At 48.9% G+C, this 15,951-nt stretch overlaps 1 protein-coding gene across 2 annotated transcripts in view; it reads right to left on the bottom strand.

The window, feature by feature from the left end:
• Positions 1–11,368, bottom strand: part of Mroh2a (maestro heat like repeat family member 2A) — a 39,031-nt gene extending 27,663 nt beyond the window's left edge. For both annotated transcript variants that reach the window (XM_028876174.2, XM_037210089.1), the window contains exons 1-11: positions 11,165–11,368; positions 10,280–10,375; positions 10,019–10,200; positions 7,785–7,916; positions 7,499–7,661; positions 5,037–5,135; positions 3,759–3,910; positions 3,108–3,251; positions 1,728–1,820; positions 1,484–1,562; positions 1,270–1,383 (exon numbers count right to left, since the gene is read on the bottom strand). In XM_028876174.2, coding sequence (XP_028732007.1) covers positions 1,270–1,383; positions 1,484–1,562; positions 1,728–1,820; positions 3,108–3,251; positions 3,759–3,910; positions 5,037–5,135; positions 7,499–7,661; positions 7,785–7,916; positions 10,019–10,200; positions 10,280–10,361 — 1,240 coding nt within the window. In that variant the 5' untranslated portion in view covers positions 10,362–10,375; positions 11,165–11,368. The remainder of the gene's footprint in view (positions 1–1,269; positions 1,384–1,483; positions 1,563–1,727; positions 1,821–3,107; positions 3,252–3,758; positions 3,911–5,036; positions 5,136–7,498; positions 7,662–7,784; positions 7,917–10,018; positions 10,201–10,279; positions 10,376–11,164) is intronic.
• Positions 11,369–15,951: the final 4,583 nt, after the last annotated feature.

Genomic DNA, 15,951 nt, shown 5'->3' with positions numbered 1-15,951 from the left:
CATGCATGCACATGTGGAGGTCGGAAGTGCGTGCCCTATGTCTACCTCTATCACTCTCCACCTTATTGGTTTTTTTTTTCCAATGAGTTCCAGGGATCCACTTTTTCTGACCCCCATCCCCAGCATGGGTTATAGACATAAACTGCTACAGTCAGCTTTTTACAGGAGTGTTGTGTTGTGTAACAGTCTTTTTGTACACTGTGAAAATGTGTTGCTTTCATTGGTTTAATAAAGAGCTAAATGGCCAACAGCTAGGCAGGAGTAGATTAGGTGGGACTTGCAGACAGGGGAGAGCTCGCTGGGATCAAGAAGGGTGTAGTCACCAGGAGAAGCAGGATGAACATGCCATGCTGAAGAAAGGTGCTGCTACATGGCAGAATGTAGATAGGAAATATTGGTTAATTTAAGTTGTAAGAGCTAGTTAGTAACAAGCCTAAGCTATGGGCCGAGTATTTACAATTAATATTAAGTCGCTGTGTGGCTATTTGGTAGATGGCTGGTGGGACAGAAAAGTCTGCCTACAGTGTTGGGAGTCTGAACACAGGTAGTCATGCTTGGATGACAAGCACTTTACCCATGGAGCCATTGCCCTGGTCTCCATCCAGGTACTCTAATGTTTTACTTTAGTGCAATGATTTAATGAATATCCTAGTCCAATTATCTTTGGGTAATTATTGCCTTGAGACAACTGTCAAAAAGATTGTTAAACCCAAGGTTTGGTCCCTATCCAACTAAGCACCCAGACTTGTTTAGCAATTTGAACCCATCACTGAAGTGTGAAGAGCTGGTTTCCTGTGGCCCCTTGCTAGTAACAAGCAAATCCAGTCCCCAAACAATTTGTGAAATAATGGTTTGTTTGGTTTATTTTTATTTTATGTGTGTGAGCATTTTGCCTGAATGGATGTCTGTACATGGTGTATACCTGGTGCCTGCAAAGGTCAGAAGAAGGTGTTGAAGGTAAATGCTAAGTCTGTGGACTTGGGGTTATACCTGTAAGGTTGAGGCCAACCTTACAACCAGCCTCCAAGAGAGTTGGAGGTCAGTTGCAGGATTCAGGCTAACTGTGAAAATCAAGCTCAGAGGGCAGAGATATGGAAGGGCCACAGTGCTGGCTACATTCAAGGTTGAGAAATACAAAGCAATCAAGAGACTTGGCCCACCCAACCGTGACCACAGAAATAGGACGGAGAGCCAGTGTCTCAGACAGGAGTGCCACTGCCTCTCCCCCTACACTCTGCCCGTGGTGCCTGTCCACCCCAGCTGGCTCACCATCTGCGCTCACCACTGCCCTGATGAGGGCCAGTGTCCCCACACGGATAGCCTCCTTGCTCATCTCCACCTGGCTGAAGAAGAACTTCATCAGCTCCTTGGGGTAGGAGCGGGCTGCAGGGCGGAAGGAACAGTCAGTCAGGGCTGACAGGCTCTGCCTCAGGCTCCGCACTCAGCAAGGGGCTGGGCCTCCCCAGGTCCCTGCAGACCTCACCCAGGGCTATGAAACAGTGCACGATCTCCATCAGGTTTTGGCTGCTGAACTGCTGCTGAGCTGGGGCTTTGGTGCACACCTAGGGAGCAGTGTGCAGGGAGGGTTAGGGCCTTGCAGGGCACTGGCCACATGGGCAGTCCAGCCAGATGAGTCTGCATGCCAGCAGGATGCAGTGGGGAGGGGAAAGCCATGTCCTGTGCAGTTTCCTGCTGACCGCCTTGGGGGATGCCCTCAATGTCCTCACCTGGACATGCAGCTCTGTGAAAATGGGGTGTAGCAGCATCGGAGGGATGGGGGTGTTGGTGGTGACTGATGCTTCTAGAATCTGCCTCAAGACCTGCAAGAGGGATGGGCAGAAGGCTGCAGGTGACTGTTCCACTCTGGTTCCTTGCTACTCGGCAGGCCACTGAGTCACGTACCATACAGGTTCCCCGGGCCCACCCCAACCCCACTCCAGATGACTGGATGCAGAGGCTTGGTTTCTCTCAGAAGGATTGGATCTGACCCTACATTCCCACCAGCCCTGGATGACTTCTGTGCCCAATAAACTTTGAGTGTGCTCTGGGCCACTGAGAAAGCATTTAAGGATCTTTCCACCTCTCTTGTTCACTGGTGTGTGTGTGTGTGTGTGTGTGTGTGTGTGTGACTCGGAGTCTATTCTTCATCCACAATGATATTCACAGGTGGCTCCCTTGATCTGTCCTGTTCATTTCTGCCCCTTGCTTTTACAGTAAAGGCCTGTGTCCTGCCCATTTGTTCCATATTTCATTGTGCCCCAGCCCAGGCCAGGCCTCCACCCAGAGCCTGAAAAATCTCTGTTGCGTCCCAGAATTGCACAAATGCCAGGGAACAGAACACTGAAGTCTAAAAACCAGAAGCAGCATTTCTTAAAAAAACACCACAGGAAAAGAAAATCTGACGAGCCAGGGCTGCAGAGAATCATTTGACTCTGGAGCCCAGAGGAAGGGCTCCAGGCTCCTTTTTATAGCCACATGTTATACAAGGGCAGAGAGTACACACTGGGATTTATGGCATTCGGGCGTCTCAGTGTCTCAGGACTTTAGCTAGCACTCTCAGAGTGCTTCTGAGATGGAGGGGGATCCAGGATTTATGACTTCTGATTACAGGGCGTAAGTTTAAAATGTTTGCATAGGCATGGGTTCATTTAAAATGCCTTTCCCCTGCCTGGGAGAATTCAGAGACAAGGGTCAAAGCGGCCATCTGTCCTAAGACCCTCAGGAATATGTGTATGGGCTACAAGTGTAAAATTTTGTTTTCATATTCCCGGGCTCTTCAGTCTCCCCTTCACACATGTTAGTGAACTCATTCCACCCAGAGCTCTAGGCTGTGCCCTTTTTCTTAGAAATAAAGTCTCTTTGGGTATAACTGCTCAAGGGTCCAAACAGCCCAAGGGTCTTCGTTACAGTATCCCTAAAAAGCTAAAGGAAAGCCATGCCCCACCCCCCATGGCCTCCTGGACCCTTTGAGATCCTCCAACCTGAAATCACAGCTTATCTGTGATAGTATCAGGTCCCCCAGTGCCATGTCGGGCACAGGCGTCGGGCCTGCTGGCACCCTGTGGACTCTTGAAGATCAGGGTTTCTTCAGTCTGGCCCTCCCTCACCTGGGTGATGAAGAGGGCCTCCAGGCCACCCTGAAACTCGGCCAGCAGCAGGGGGATATAGTCATACACCTGTTCCCGCAGGTCATCGTTGGGCAGAAGAAGGCTGAGCATGGGCCTTAGAGACTTGATGACCCCCAGTTTCACCTGCATAGAAAGTGAGGCCCCAGAGTTTCGGCCCCGGAGTCTCAGCTGCCACTCAAACACCCGCCAGCATCACACGGTGCCCAGGCTTCACCCTGAAGCCCCACCGTGGTTAATGCAGTGGGGCCAGACGATCAGATGGGAGTCCCACTCGTAAGTCAATTGACCTTGGCCGGTGCTAAATCTTTCTGTGCCTCAATTTCCTTGTTTGTAAAGTGGTCTTGCCTCAGAGAGTTGGTATGAACACAGTGTTCATGGACAAGATGTCCAAAGGTCGCCTGGAATGGAGCAAGTGCCCTCAGATCTCGAGACCTCATCTGAAAGCTCTCTGTGGGCCGCGGCCAAGGTCTAGCCCTTGGAGCAAGCCTCCAGAGTTCACTCCATCCAGCATCCACAGAGTCCCAGGGTCTCTGGTGCTCCAGGAATGAGGCTGAACCCCGAAGCCCTGCAGCACCTTGTGGGGAGTGTGACACAGGGGACGCAGGGGCCTCTGAGCACAGCAGGTCTCACCTCGAGGTCCTGGTGGCGCAGCCACACCGTCACGAAGTATCGGTACATTGGGAAGAGCTTCACGGCAAACTGGTCCTCGGTCATCACGGGGTACAGGCTGTCCTCCAGGTGCCGCAGGTAAAACTGCACCGTCTCGCAGAACGTCTCCATGGCTGCCAGCAGCGGGACAGGAGGTGGGACCAGAGGGGTAGGGGTTGGAGCCTCTCCTCCCCTGCTCACCTGTGGGCTCCTGAGCCCCCTCCTCTTTGCTCTGCTCACCCCGCGCAGCGCCCCCCCCCCAATTCTGTATGTTCATGTAAGCACTGAGCACACAGGCGTGCCTACGCCCTTCCTCTTGGGGCTGCAGAGTCAGAGCAGAGGCCACAATCTTGTGATTTCAATAAGGACAGAGGCAAACACGCAGCACCTTCTTTTTCTTAGGCATTGGGGGTTTGGGGCCCCAACTAGTGTCAAATACCCAAATCACAGGGCCAGATGACCAGATGTAACCAGCCTCCAAGGACGTCATCCCTGCCTGTTCCTATGCTGCCAGTCACCCTCCTCTGAAATGCTTAAGCACAGAGCAAGCTACACTGAGTCACAGCTAGGACCATGGTCTTCTAAAGTGTACCTACAAGCCTCAACCATCTGCCTCCAAGGGGTCAGACCACGCGCTGTACTGGTTAGGTTTTATCAGCTTAACACAAGCTCCAGTCAGCTGGAAGAGGAACCTCAAATGATAAAATACCTCCTTCAGACTGGCCTGTAGGCAAGTGTGTGTGAGTGCGTGCGTGCGTGCGTGCGAGAGAGAGAGAGAGAGAGAGAGAGAGAGAGAGAGAGAGAGAGAGAGAGAGAGAGTGTGTGTGTGTGTAGGGGGGGTGCATTTTCTTGATTACCAATTGATGTGGGAGGGCCCAGCCCATTATGGGAGGGTGTCACCCTGGGGCAGGTGGTCCTTGGTTGTATAAGAAAGCAGGCTGAGCAATTCATGGGGAACAAGCTAAGAAGCAGCCTTCCTCCATGGCCTCTAGTTTCTGCCTCCATGTTCCTGCCCTGACTTCCCTTCACAAGTTGTAAGCTGAAATAAACCCTTTCCTCCTCAAGTGGCTTTTGGCCATGGTGTTTACCACAGCAACAGAAACCAAATGGTGTGAACCAAACAAAGTAAGAGACTGAGCAGCCACTGGGCTGGGAAACAACACACCTCTCATTCGGCACGCCCTCTTCCCATCCCTTCCCTCCTTTCTCCCGCCCATGCCCTGTTAAAGCTTGACCCCCAGGCCCGCATGGGACACGCACCGCTGCAGATCACCTGGCGCATCTTGGCTTCGTTGGCAAGTCTCAGCATCGTGAATATGGTGGCCAAGGTAATGCCCATGTACGGCATGAACTCAAACACTGTAGGACATTGAGAGGCCACAGGGAAAAGGTGAGAGGGGAGAAGGCAGAGAGGGTGACCCTGCCACCTACAGCTGTCAGACTCTATGGTTTACCAGGAAACCCTTTGCCGTGGCTGAGATGGCAGGAAATAGGCTGAGGTCAGTCATGGCTGGAAAGAGTGAATTTAAAACAAGAGCAGGGGGGAAAGCATGGGAGGAGGAGCAGGGAAGAGTGGAGGGACAGAGGAGGGGGGCAGGAGCCCCACCGATGCAGAAAGAAAGGGAGGGTCCTGGCCAGGGAGCATGTCTGTCTCCCCGGCATAGGTCTGTGAAGACTCAGCGTTGTCTGTTCTTGGATGGATGCTGGCAGATGTGGTGGGGATCCACAGAGAAATACAGCAGATGGGACTTACAGACATGGAGAGAGTCCCATGGTGGACCCCAGAATCTAGACCCATCCCTCCCTCCAAATCTGGTCCCTTCACTCAAGATGAGAGCACTCTTCCACACTTCCTCAGATTCTATATTAAAATTGTGTTTCTAATAATTGACTCATTCTCCACTCACCTCCCTAGCTGGGTCCTGCTTTCCAGGTCTTTTACTGTAGGCCTAGGCGCTCCTGTGCCCCTGGGCCATCCGGTTGCCAGCTCCTTTTCCCCTCAACTCCCAGCCAGGCTTCCATTCCCAGCATGCCAGGCAATGTTCCCCCTCCTCCAACTGCCTCCTCTAAAGAAGTGGCCATGTGGTACCCTGGCCTTCTCTGGACTACAGGTGACTCTGACTTACAGTGGCCTGACTTCACAGTGATGCAAATGCTATCTGCCCTTGCTTCCACCTTTGATGTTGGACCTTTTCCTATAAGTGATGTAGACACCCCTCCTTCAGAGCCCTAAGCAACCTGCCCCTACAGAGAAAGACTACGCTCAGTCTACTGTGTGGCTAAGCCAGGATGTTGGCACGTCAATCAGGCTCAGCGCATCTTAACTAAGGATATTTTCATCTTTCATGGGTCCATCCGAATGTAGTCCCATTGTAAATTGAGGAACATCTGTATTGCTCTCCTCCCAGACCCTGATACCACCCTGAGGTGCTCTTGGGGTGCCTCTTAAGAGGTTACATTAGGGCTTCTCCAGGCTGGGTCCCTCTTATTCTCTGAGTGACAGTGGTTTTGAAACCCAACTGCAAGCCAAAGCCACAGAAAGGCCACAGCCAGACCTGATCTCTGACCTCTTCAGACAGAAATGACATTCCTTCCTAGCCTCTCTGTTGACCTCTCTCAAAACCAGATCATTCCCTGGAACACTCAAACTCGCTCCTTGTGTTTCCAGTCTCGGGAGTGATTCTCTACTTCCCAGTGCCCAATTCCTTCACTGCTCCATTCAGAGCAGTGACAGGTCCCATCAACAAGGGCCCACTTACAGCTGTCCACTACCTAGTGACTATGTCCCAGCCGAAGCACGGCCTTTTCCCACTGGGTACCTCCCACCATTGTCCATCTACACAGTGGCCAGAGTTTTTCCCCTGGAACCCGAATTCCATCAGACACTGCAGCTTAGAAACCTTTGCTAGCTTACTGTGCCTTTAATGAAGCCTAGAGTCCTGGGGATTCTGGCCCTGCCTGCATCCCTCACTTAATGCCCACATCCTTACTCTGTACTTCTTCATCCTTCAGAGAAACCAAGTTCTTTCTTGTCCCATATCCTTTGCACATGGTGTTCTCAACAAGTAGGGTGTTCTCTTCCATCATGTTCTCCACACACATGCCTTCCTCCCATCTTCCAGTCTCAGCTAGAATATGGCTATCTTACTAAGAGCCCGCCCCTCTGCTGGTCTCAGCCAACTTGACGGCCCTCTTCACAGCTGGCATCTCATAAATGTTTCTTTTCTCATTTCCTTGCTTGGGGACCCATAACCACATGTGTCCCACAGGAACCACATGTGTTTTCCTCATCACTGGGACCCAGCATCCACCACAGGCACATCTGGGCCAAGAGCTCAGTGTGTTTCTGTAGGTGGACAGAAGAAGGAGAAAATAAACCGAGAAATGGAGGTAGAGAGATAGAAAACAGTGTGTGTGTGTGTGTGTGTGTGTGTGTGTGTGTGTGTGTGTGTGTGGAGAGAGAGAGAGAGAGAGAGAGAGAGAGAGAGAGAGAGAGAGAGAGAGAGAGAACAAAGAAAGGAAGAGTGAGAAACACAAATGGAATCCTAGTGGTGAGAACTAGGCACAGATGGGAGTCACAGAGGAAGAGAAACAGGGGTGGAGCCAGAAACAGATAAACTGAAGAGCAGAAGGTGTGCGGAGGGTGTGTGTGTGTGGGAGGGGGAGGGGGCTGGGTCAACCCGAACTGGCCAGGGACCGAGGTAGGGATCTCAGATCTTTACCATTGCCATTGGCCAGCTTGGCCAAGGTGACGATGACAAACTCGTCCGTGAGGTTGAGGGGCTTGAGATGATGCTGCAGCTCATACATGACCAAGCTGAAGTGGTTTCGGGACAGAGCCACCAGAGTCTCGCTGGCCACTTCAGCTGTCTCGAAACTCTCCATCTGCAGGGGACAAGAGAGACACCACTACCACCCTCCTGGCTCCCTTAGGCTCACTCTGTCTCAGTCCCATGTCTCTGTCTTCAGTTCCTGGGCCCTCAGAAGGAAGAATCCAGGCCCCACTACCTCTGTGATATCTCTCATCTGCTTGGAGGCGATGGCCACCAGCCTTTGTATGCAGCGCTCCTCCATCTCCCCTTCCTGTTGGATGATCTCCTGCAGGATGTTGTAGATGTTCACCTTGCGCTGGGTAGAAATCTGGGAACAAGCATGGCAGGTGACAGGAGGGGCAGAGCCTCTCCCAGCAGCGCCGTCTCCACTCCCTGCCTCTCCTCCCTTCTTTGGTCCACCTAGAAAAGGGATCTGCCCTTCTCCAGCCATCTTGTCTCAGATCTCCACTCCTCCATCTCCAGTCCTTCCCAACTCTGCCCACTCATCCAACACTCCTTGCCCGTAAGATTTGCAAATTATTTCTCTCAGCTCAGTCAATATTCAGCCAGGCAGGTGTCATACGGTCAACACACAATGTCTTTCACATACTAAACACTGTCAGGCTTGAGAGCCAAAGGGACAGGCTCACCCTGCCCTTTGCCCTGGCCAAGGACTCAAGGACATCTTTCTTTCTCCCCTGCAACTTCTATGTAGGCAGCATTTAGCACCACATAAGGTGACCTGATTTAGGATGGGTTGGACAGATGGTTTGTGTGCCCAAGACCATCCTTGGGTAATTACATTTGAGAATGACTTTTATTGTGTGTATGTAGGGGAAGGGCATGTGTGCATGTGTGCATGTGTGCATGTAGGGGAAGGGCATGTGTACATGTGTGTATGTGTGCATGTAGGGGAAGGGCATGTGTGCATGTGTGCGTGGAGGGGAAGGGCATGTGTACATGTGTGTATGTGTGCATGTAGGGGAAGGGCATGTGTGCATGTAGGGGAAGGGCATGTGTGCATGTGTGCGTGAATGTGTATGGAGACCAGGGGACAGCTTTAGGTGTTGTTCTTCAGACGCTGTTCACTTTGGTTTTTTTTTTTTTTTTTTTTTTTTTAACAGTGTCTCTCACTGGCCTGGAGCTTGCCATGTAGACTAGACTTGCTTCCCCATCCAGACCCAGAGATCCTCCTGTCTCTGTCTCCTGATTGCTGAGATTATAAATTCACACCACATTCTTTTTTTTTTTTTTTTTAAGTGTGAGTTCTGAGAATTACACTTAGGCTTCTGTGTTTACAAGGCAAGCACTTTACTGACTGAGCTCTCTTGCCAGCCTGATGGCCCGTATCCAATCAGGGATGACGAGCCACCCATAAGGAATAAGGGTGATTTTATATGCAGCTTCCTGAGTCTAGGTGTTGAACTCTGAACACAGAGAAACAATGAGATCATAGTAACTGCTCAGTAAGTACTTCATGGCTCTAGACCTCAGCCATAAGTCCTCAGCCTTTATAATTATTATCATTGCCCCTTAAGTAGCCTTTGAGACATTTTCCTAAGTGTCCCTGGCCCACAAACCTTTCAAAACCAAGGTATAATGTATATGCATTATGTGCAATTTTCACATTATACATAAAGAGCATGAAAAGACTGGTAAATAATCATGTTTTCTTTCCTGTGCTTTCTGATGCTCTGAGATCTGGGGATGACTAATAATATAGAGCCTGCCCCTCCCAGCAGTAGCCACCTCCTAGGATTAGTTCACCGGTTGCCTGTATGCATATCTTTTGAGGTAGAAAACAAAATATATTATGGACTGACTTGGATTCTCTCAAAATCTATATGTTGATGTAATACAGTTGAATGGCTTTTGGATAAGGGCCTTTGGGAGTCAATTGGGATTTAATGAGATCAGAAGGGTGGGGCCCTAATCTGATGGACTGATGTATGTTTGGAAAAATTGGTGCTCCCTGCCCACCTCTCTCCATAGAAGAAAAACCATAAAGATGGTGTCAGACAGCTGTCAGAAAGCCAGGAAGAGCTTCAGCAGAAGCCTTATCTGTGGGTACCTTGGCTATGGCCTTCTAGGATGCAGAACTGAAAGAAAATATATTTCTGGTGTTTCATCACACCAGTTATGGTCCTCTGACAACCTGAGCTAACGGCAACACCAGATAATCCTGAGACCAGTGTCCCCAGCCAGGTGACTCCCAATCCTGCAACACCAGACACACAGATGCCTCTCAAAAATGAAATTCCTAACCCCAATGGCCCCAAAGCATGAGTGTCTCTTTTGCCACCCATCTCTGGATCATGACCCCTAACACTGTGTCCATGGTGGTTGAAAAGGTGTGTGAATGGTAGGTGGACTCCCAGGCATCTAAAGGTACCTGGACTAAGAAGAGGTGTTGAGGGGAGGTGTCTTTACCTCTGGAACCTGCAGGCATCGGATGAGAGCGTTCATCACCACACAGGGGTCAGTGGTAGCCTTCTCTGTGATTATCACTGAAGCCAAGGTCTTCCGCATGTCCAGTCCCGGCCCTGTGGTGTCTGTCTTTGCTGATTCACTGTCCATGATGTTCAGGAGGTTGGTGACTTGGAAGAATGTACCTGATACATAGATGGTGTAGGTATGATATTGAGTGGCCAAGAGGGACCAGTGATATGGTGATGTGATTGACTTCCTTACCATCATCCTCTGGCTCGAGAGGTCCAAGATGCTCTGTTTCCCCCAACACATCTTCATTCAACTCAGTGGCTGCTTCTTCCATGTCTCCTCGAGCTCCTTCCATATGGATGAGATAAATACTCAGCATAGCAATACTCCCTTAGATGACCTCCCATGAGTTCACAGGCTTTTTGAAATTCTCCCTTCAGTGTGGGTAGCACCTAGGCTCTATTTGAACCAATAGAATAAGGCAAAGGGAACAGGATGTTCCATCTTGACTGGGCTATATTAGATGCAATGTTTGTAGGAAGTCCCACCTTTGAATTGGTGGCATTGTTGGCAAAGGTGATGGGACTTGACCACTAGTGTCACATTATTCACATGGGACTCTGCACAGACTAGAAAAAGACACTTTGCCACCATTGAAAGGAAAGAGCTGTGATGCTTGCTGTCTATGGTATGAAACTGGGGTTACCAGTCCTGTAACTACAGGAACTGAATTCTGGCAGCAATCACATGCACTGGGAAGAGGCCCTTAAACTCCAGAAAGGAAAGTAGCCCTGTTCTAAGACCATGAACAGTAGACCCAGGTAAGCCACACCCAGATTCCTGCCCACACAGAAACTGGCCATTAAGGAGTTATACTTTGTCACACAGCAAGAGATTAATTCATATGCTTGGAAAAGAAGGACCCTCCCCCTTCTCTGGATATTAGAAATTTGGGACTACAGAACTCAATCTGCTCACTAACTTCAAGGGCTGTTCAGCACCCACAATTTCTTAATGAGTGACAAGCCAGCACAGGTGTCTACATGAAGTTCCCACATCCTTCCTTCTCCAGCTCCAGTTCCTCAACCTTCAACTCCAAATAGCTTTTTAGAGGATTTCCAGGACCTAAATACTGGCCTTGTCTCGAAGTCCTCTTCTGGGTAGAACAAAAATGTTGGCTGAGGAAGATCTCTGCTCTTTATCTAATATGCACCAGTGAAAATATGACCAGTGACAGGACCCGCTAGCCACCGCAGAGTGTGAGGCTCCTCCATGGTAATCTTCATGAGGAACAGGACTCCCGGCAGGACAGGAAGTTTCATTAGAACCATCACCGTTAGATCCCAGACCCTTGGAACTTTGAGATCCAACTGCCTCCCTGGGGCGCTATCAACCAGAGCTTTGGGCTGAAATCAAAGCTCCACATCAACTTGCCATTAAACATGTCTGTACCCAGAGGTGTGTGCTGATGTATGGTGGCCTGTTTGGGAAAGGGAAGTCATTAGTGGGGGTTATAACTCAGTGTCAAAGAGGTGGAGGTAGAGCCAGTATAGACAGGCGCAGTCAAGGCGGATGGAAGGGAGAGAAAAGGACGATGGTGTGGCTGTGGGGAAAGAACAACTCTTTCATCACTAGGACTAGTCAACAGCTAGGTGAGGAGGTGTGTTCCCATGACTAGTCAACAGCTAGGTGAGGAGGTGTGTTCCCATGACTAGTCAACAGCTAGGTGAGGAGGTGTGTTCCCATGACTAGTCAACAGCTAGGTGAGGAGGTGTGTTCCCATGACTAGTCAACAGCTAGGTGAGGAGGTGCGTTCCCATGACTAGTCAACAGCTAGGTGAAGAGTGTGTTCTCATGACTAGTCAACAGCTAGGTGAGGAGATGTTTCTCATGGCTGGACCACAGGTCAGGTGAGGAGGTGTGTTCTCATGACTAGACCACAGGTCAGGTGAGGAGGTGTGTTCTCATGGCTGGACCACAGGTCAGGTGAGGAGGTGTGTTCTCATGACTAGACCACAGGTCAGGTGAGGAGGTGTGTTCTCATGACTAGTCCACAGGTCAGATGAGGAGGTGTGTCCTCATGGCAGGACCATGGGCCAGGCAAGGAGGTATGTTCTCACTGAGAATCTCAGAAGATAAGGAACTCCCATGACCAAGAAGAATAGGTATTCTTCCCTAAACCAAGTAGATACTCAAAGTATCTCCCTGTAGCTAAGACAGCTTCTCAAGGTCAGTGGTTTGTACATGAAAAGCATTGGTTTTGGGGAGACCCTTCAGGCATTTCAGGTCAACAGAATAAGACTTGAGTCATAGTGACCCAAGGTTCCTTCATTACAATTCCAACTCGAGTCTGCAATATTGCCAAGTGGGAGTTTGTACAGGTTATATGGTTATGATGTTGTTGTTGTTTTGTTCTGTTTTGCTTTTTGTCAATTCGACCCAAGCTAGGGTCATCTGGAAAATGGCAACCTCAGTTGAGAAAATGCTTAGGTGAGTCTGTGGAACATTATCTGTTTTTAATCTTTAAAAATTATTTATGTGTATGGGCATTTTGCCTGCATATTATATCTGCAACATATGAAAGCCTGGTACCCCTGGAGCTCAGAAGAGGGCATTGGGCCACCTGAAAGTAGAGGGTATAGATGGCTGGGAGCCGCCATGTGGGTGCAGCCAGGGCTCTTGGTGTTCACAACATCTCTCCAACCCCCAGAACATTTCTGGATTAACGATCATGTTAGAGGGCCTGGCCCACTGTGGGCAATGCCACCCCCAGAAAAGTGGTCCTGGGTTGTATAAAAAAGCAGACTGAGAAAGCTGTGAGAGCAAACCAATAAGCAGCACTCCTCTGTGGCCTCGGCTTCTGCTCCTGTCTCTGGGTTCCTACCTTGGCTTCCCTTAACTGACTGTGATCAGGATGCATAAGCCAAATAAACTCCTTTCTGCCCAAGTGGCTTTTTTTCATGGTAGAGAGTTCCTATACCTCTACTTGCTAACTTCTAACATCAAGGAACACATGACTCCTCATACCATCCCATGGGATTTATTCATACCATTCATGAGATTTAGAGGGTTGAAAAATGAATTCCAGACTGGAGAAATGGCTCAGTGAATAGTAATGCTTGATGCATAAGAATAAGGGCCCTAGTTTGGATCCCCAGCACCCACATAAAAAAACCAGGCATGACTGTGTGTGTGTTTGTAACTTCAGCATTGGGGAGATGGAGATGGGCAAATCCTGGGAGCTTAGTGGTTGGCTAGCCTAGCTAAAACAGGAAGTTTCAGGTTCAGTGAGAGACCCTGCCTCCAGGAAATAAGGTAAAAAGTGATAGAGCAGGATATCTAATGTCCTCTTCTGGCCTGCTCACACATGTGCACAGGCATGTACATCTGCTCACACATGTATATACACATAAAATCCCTGCACTGTTCCTCATTCTGGTCTTTGAAGACACATTAGTCATCACAAACAAACACTACCTCCTCCAACCCCCCACTGGGCCTTCTCATCACCTCCAGTTCTTGTGGAGCATTTACCAGAGAAGACTGCTCAGACAGGAATTATGCTAGCAGAAAGAATTTATTAGCCAGCAACTACACTGGGTGTTTGTGATCCCAGGGTAGCACTGAGCCTTTCTTAGAGTGAGCTTTCAAGCACAAAAACCATGTTCTGGGTGGACACACTTCAGTTAACAAGAACAGTTAGCCAGAATTGGAACTATAGAAGACAAAAAGCAAGTTAGTACATTTTGAGACATTTCAAGAACTATACGGACTTTGATGAATTAGGCCTTTGTTTTAGTTTTGGCAGGTGGTGCTGTGTATGTACTGAGTCTAACAGCCTGAATAATAGTACTTCCCCTGAGTCAGTTGTACTGAGGTCTGCGGCCTGTTACATTCCCCACTGGTCTTAGTGAGTGAGTCAAATCATGGACTCATCCTGTTTTAGTTTAAGATGCAGGACCTCACTGTTAATCCCTCAGAATAAAAATTAAAGGCCCAGCCAGTGCTGATAGCAGAGTAGTTATCAAGGGGGACCAAGAGAACAGAGACTAGTACCAATTATTTCCCCAACCATGGCAGGATTTTCTATAATTAGTCCTGATCAATTAGCACAGAAACAACAGATTTTTTCCAAATACATACATAGTTTTATTTATCTCATGAGAAATCTAAGCCTCTCCAACTTTGTAGGACCATTTTTTTCTGCAAGGGAATCTAACTGTTGTTTTAATTTAGAAACTGAAACTTTTAATACCTCTAGGTCCTGATCAACCTATCTACTTAGTTTAGAAAGCCTAAGAAGAGGCACATTTAGTTAAGCCATTAGTATATGCCAACAAGTAGTCTCAGAGGCCCAGTAATATTGTTGTTATCCATATGAATTAACTCTTAAGGCAGACTAGCAGATATCAGAATAAGTGGAGGCATCTGGCTTAAAGGTTGGGATATTAGACAAGTTTGGGCTGCTTACAAGTCCTCTAACATTAACTTGAACTGCCCCCAATTGCACTGCGTGTTGTCAGTCAATGGGCTGACAGTCTGGTGAGTTCCTATCCCTGTGTTGTATGAGGCCAGGCATCTAAGCATAACCAGCAATGCTGGTTGATTTCTGGCTGGGAATGGACAACTCTAACTCCAGGGTCACTTCCTGGGGCACAGAGCCTGATTCGCCAGGTTTTTCCCATTTCTCAAAGGCTAGAATCTTTCTAAAGGAATTTTTTAGAAAGCCTCAGTTTTATTACCCCAGTTCTTGCAATGGAAACTCCTTTGTTTCTAGCAACCAGGGGGCCCATCACAGGGCATGTCTAGGATTGTAAACTCTGTATTCCTATCTCAAAAGATAAACTCTCCTATCTTTTCTCCAGACATCTAAAGTAGGTATCAGCAAGTAAAAATCAAGATGAATTGCTGGTCTGTAGTCACACTAGCTAATACCTTTCCTGTAGCTGTCTTCCTCAGTTCCCAGGGCCAGGCCTGAGAACCATGGGGGTTGGACCATAACCCTGTATTCATACCAAACACAAGACTCAGGAGGAGGAGGTAGAGGGGCAGGGAGTGGAAGGGCCTGGGGCCCAGTGAAAGCGTCTCAGTGGGCCCACAGTCTGGAGACAGTCCATTTGACAACTGCATCTGTGGCTTTCTCTTTCTTGACCTGGGTGAGGTGGATCCATGGTATGATGCCAGCTCCCTTCACCACCGTAGGAGTGGAGAGAATCAACGTGTAGAGTCCTTTCCAAGGTGGTTTGGCTACCTGCCTGACCAGGACAGTATCACTGGACTGGAAGGAGGGGGAACCTGGTGGTGGACTCAGAGGTTGGCTGGGTCTCTGGAGGAGTCAAATGAATGCCTTTATGGAGGACTGAAGTGCCTGGAGGAACTTAGAAATAGATGATTTAAGAGTTCTGCCAACTATTGGTCTCTGAGCCTGGAAAGTAGGGGAGGAAGTCTTCTACATACAATCTCATAAGGGGCAAATCCCTCCCTATATGGGGTGCAGTGGGCTGGGGCAAAGCAAACAAGGCCTATCTAGGAGACTAATGAGAGTTTTGTTAATGTCCTGTTTATTCTTTTAACCTGGCCAGAACTCTGAGGTCTCTATGCACAATGGAGTTTTTAATCTATGTGTAAAGCTTTAGCTATTAATTGAGAGGTTTTGGCTATGAAATCCAGGCCATTGTTGAACCCCATTGCTAGGGGGAGGCCAAATCAGGGGACTAGTTCCTGGAGGAGCTTTTTAGCTACTGTTTGAGTAGTTTTAGTTCAGGTGGGGAACACTTCTACTCACTAGGACAAGGTATCTAGCAAGTACTTTTATCCTTCCCCAGCAGGCCAGATCTTGGTGGAATCAGTTTTCCCAGAGTTCACTGGGGTGTTGGTCTCTCATTTGGACCCCTTCCTGGGTAAGGGCGTTCTGTTTTAGACTC

The sequence above is a fragment of the Peromyscus leucopus genome, chromosome 13 (genome assembly GCF_004664715.2).
Source record: "Peromyscus leucopus breed LL Stock chromosome 13, UCI_PerLeu_2.1, whole genome shotgun sequence".
Taxonomy (NCBI): Eukaryota; Metazoa; Chordata; class Mammalia; order Rodentia; family Cricetidae; genus Peromyscus; species Peromyscus leucopus.
Note: the sequence above shows the minus strand (reverse complement) of the source record. Positions and strands in the feature narration are given on the sequence as shown.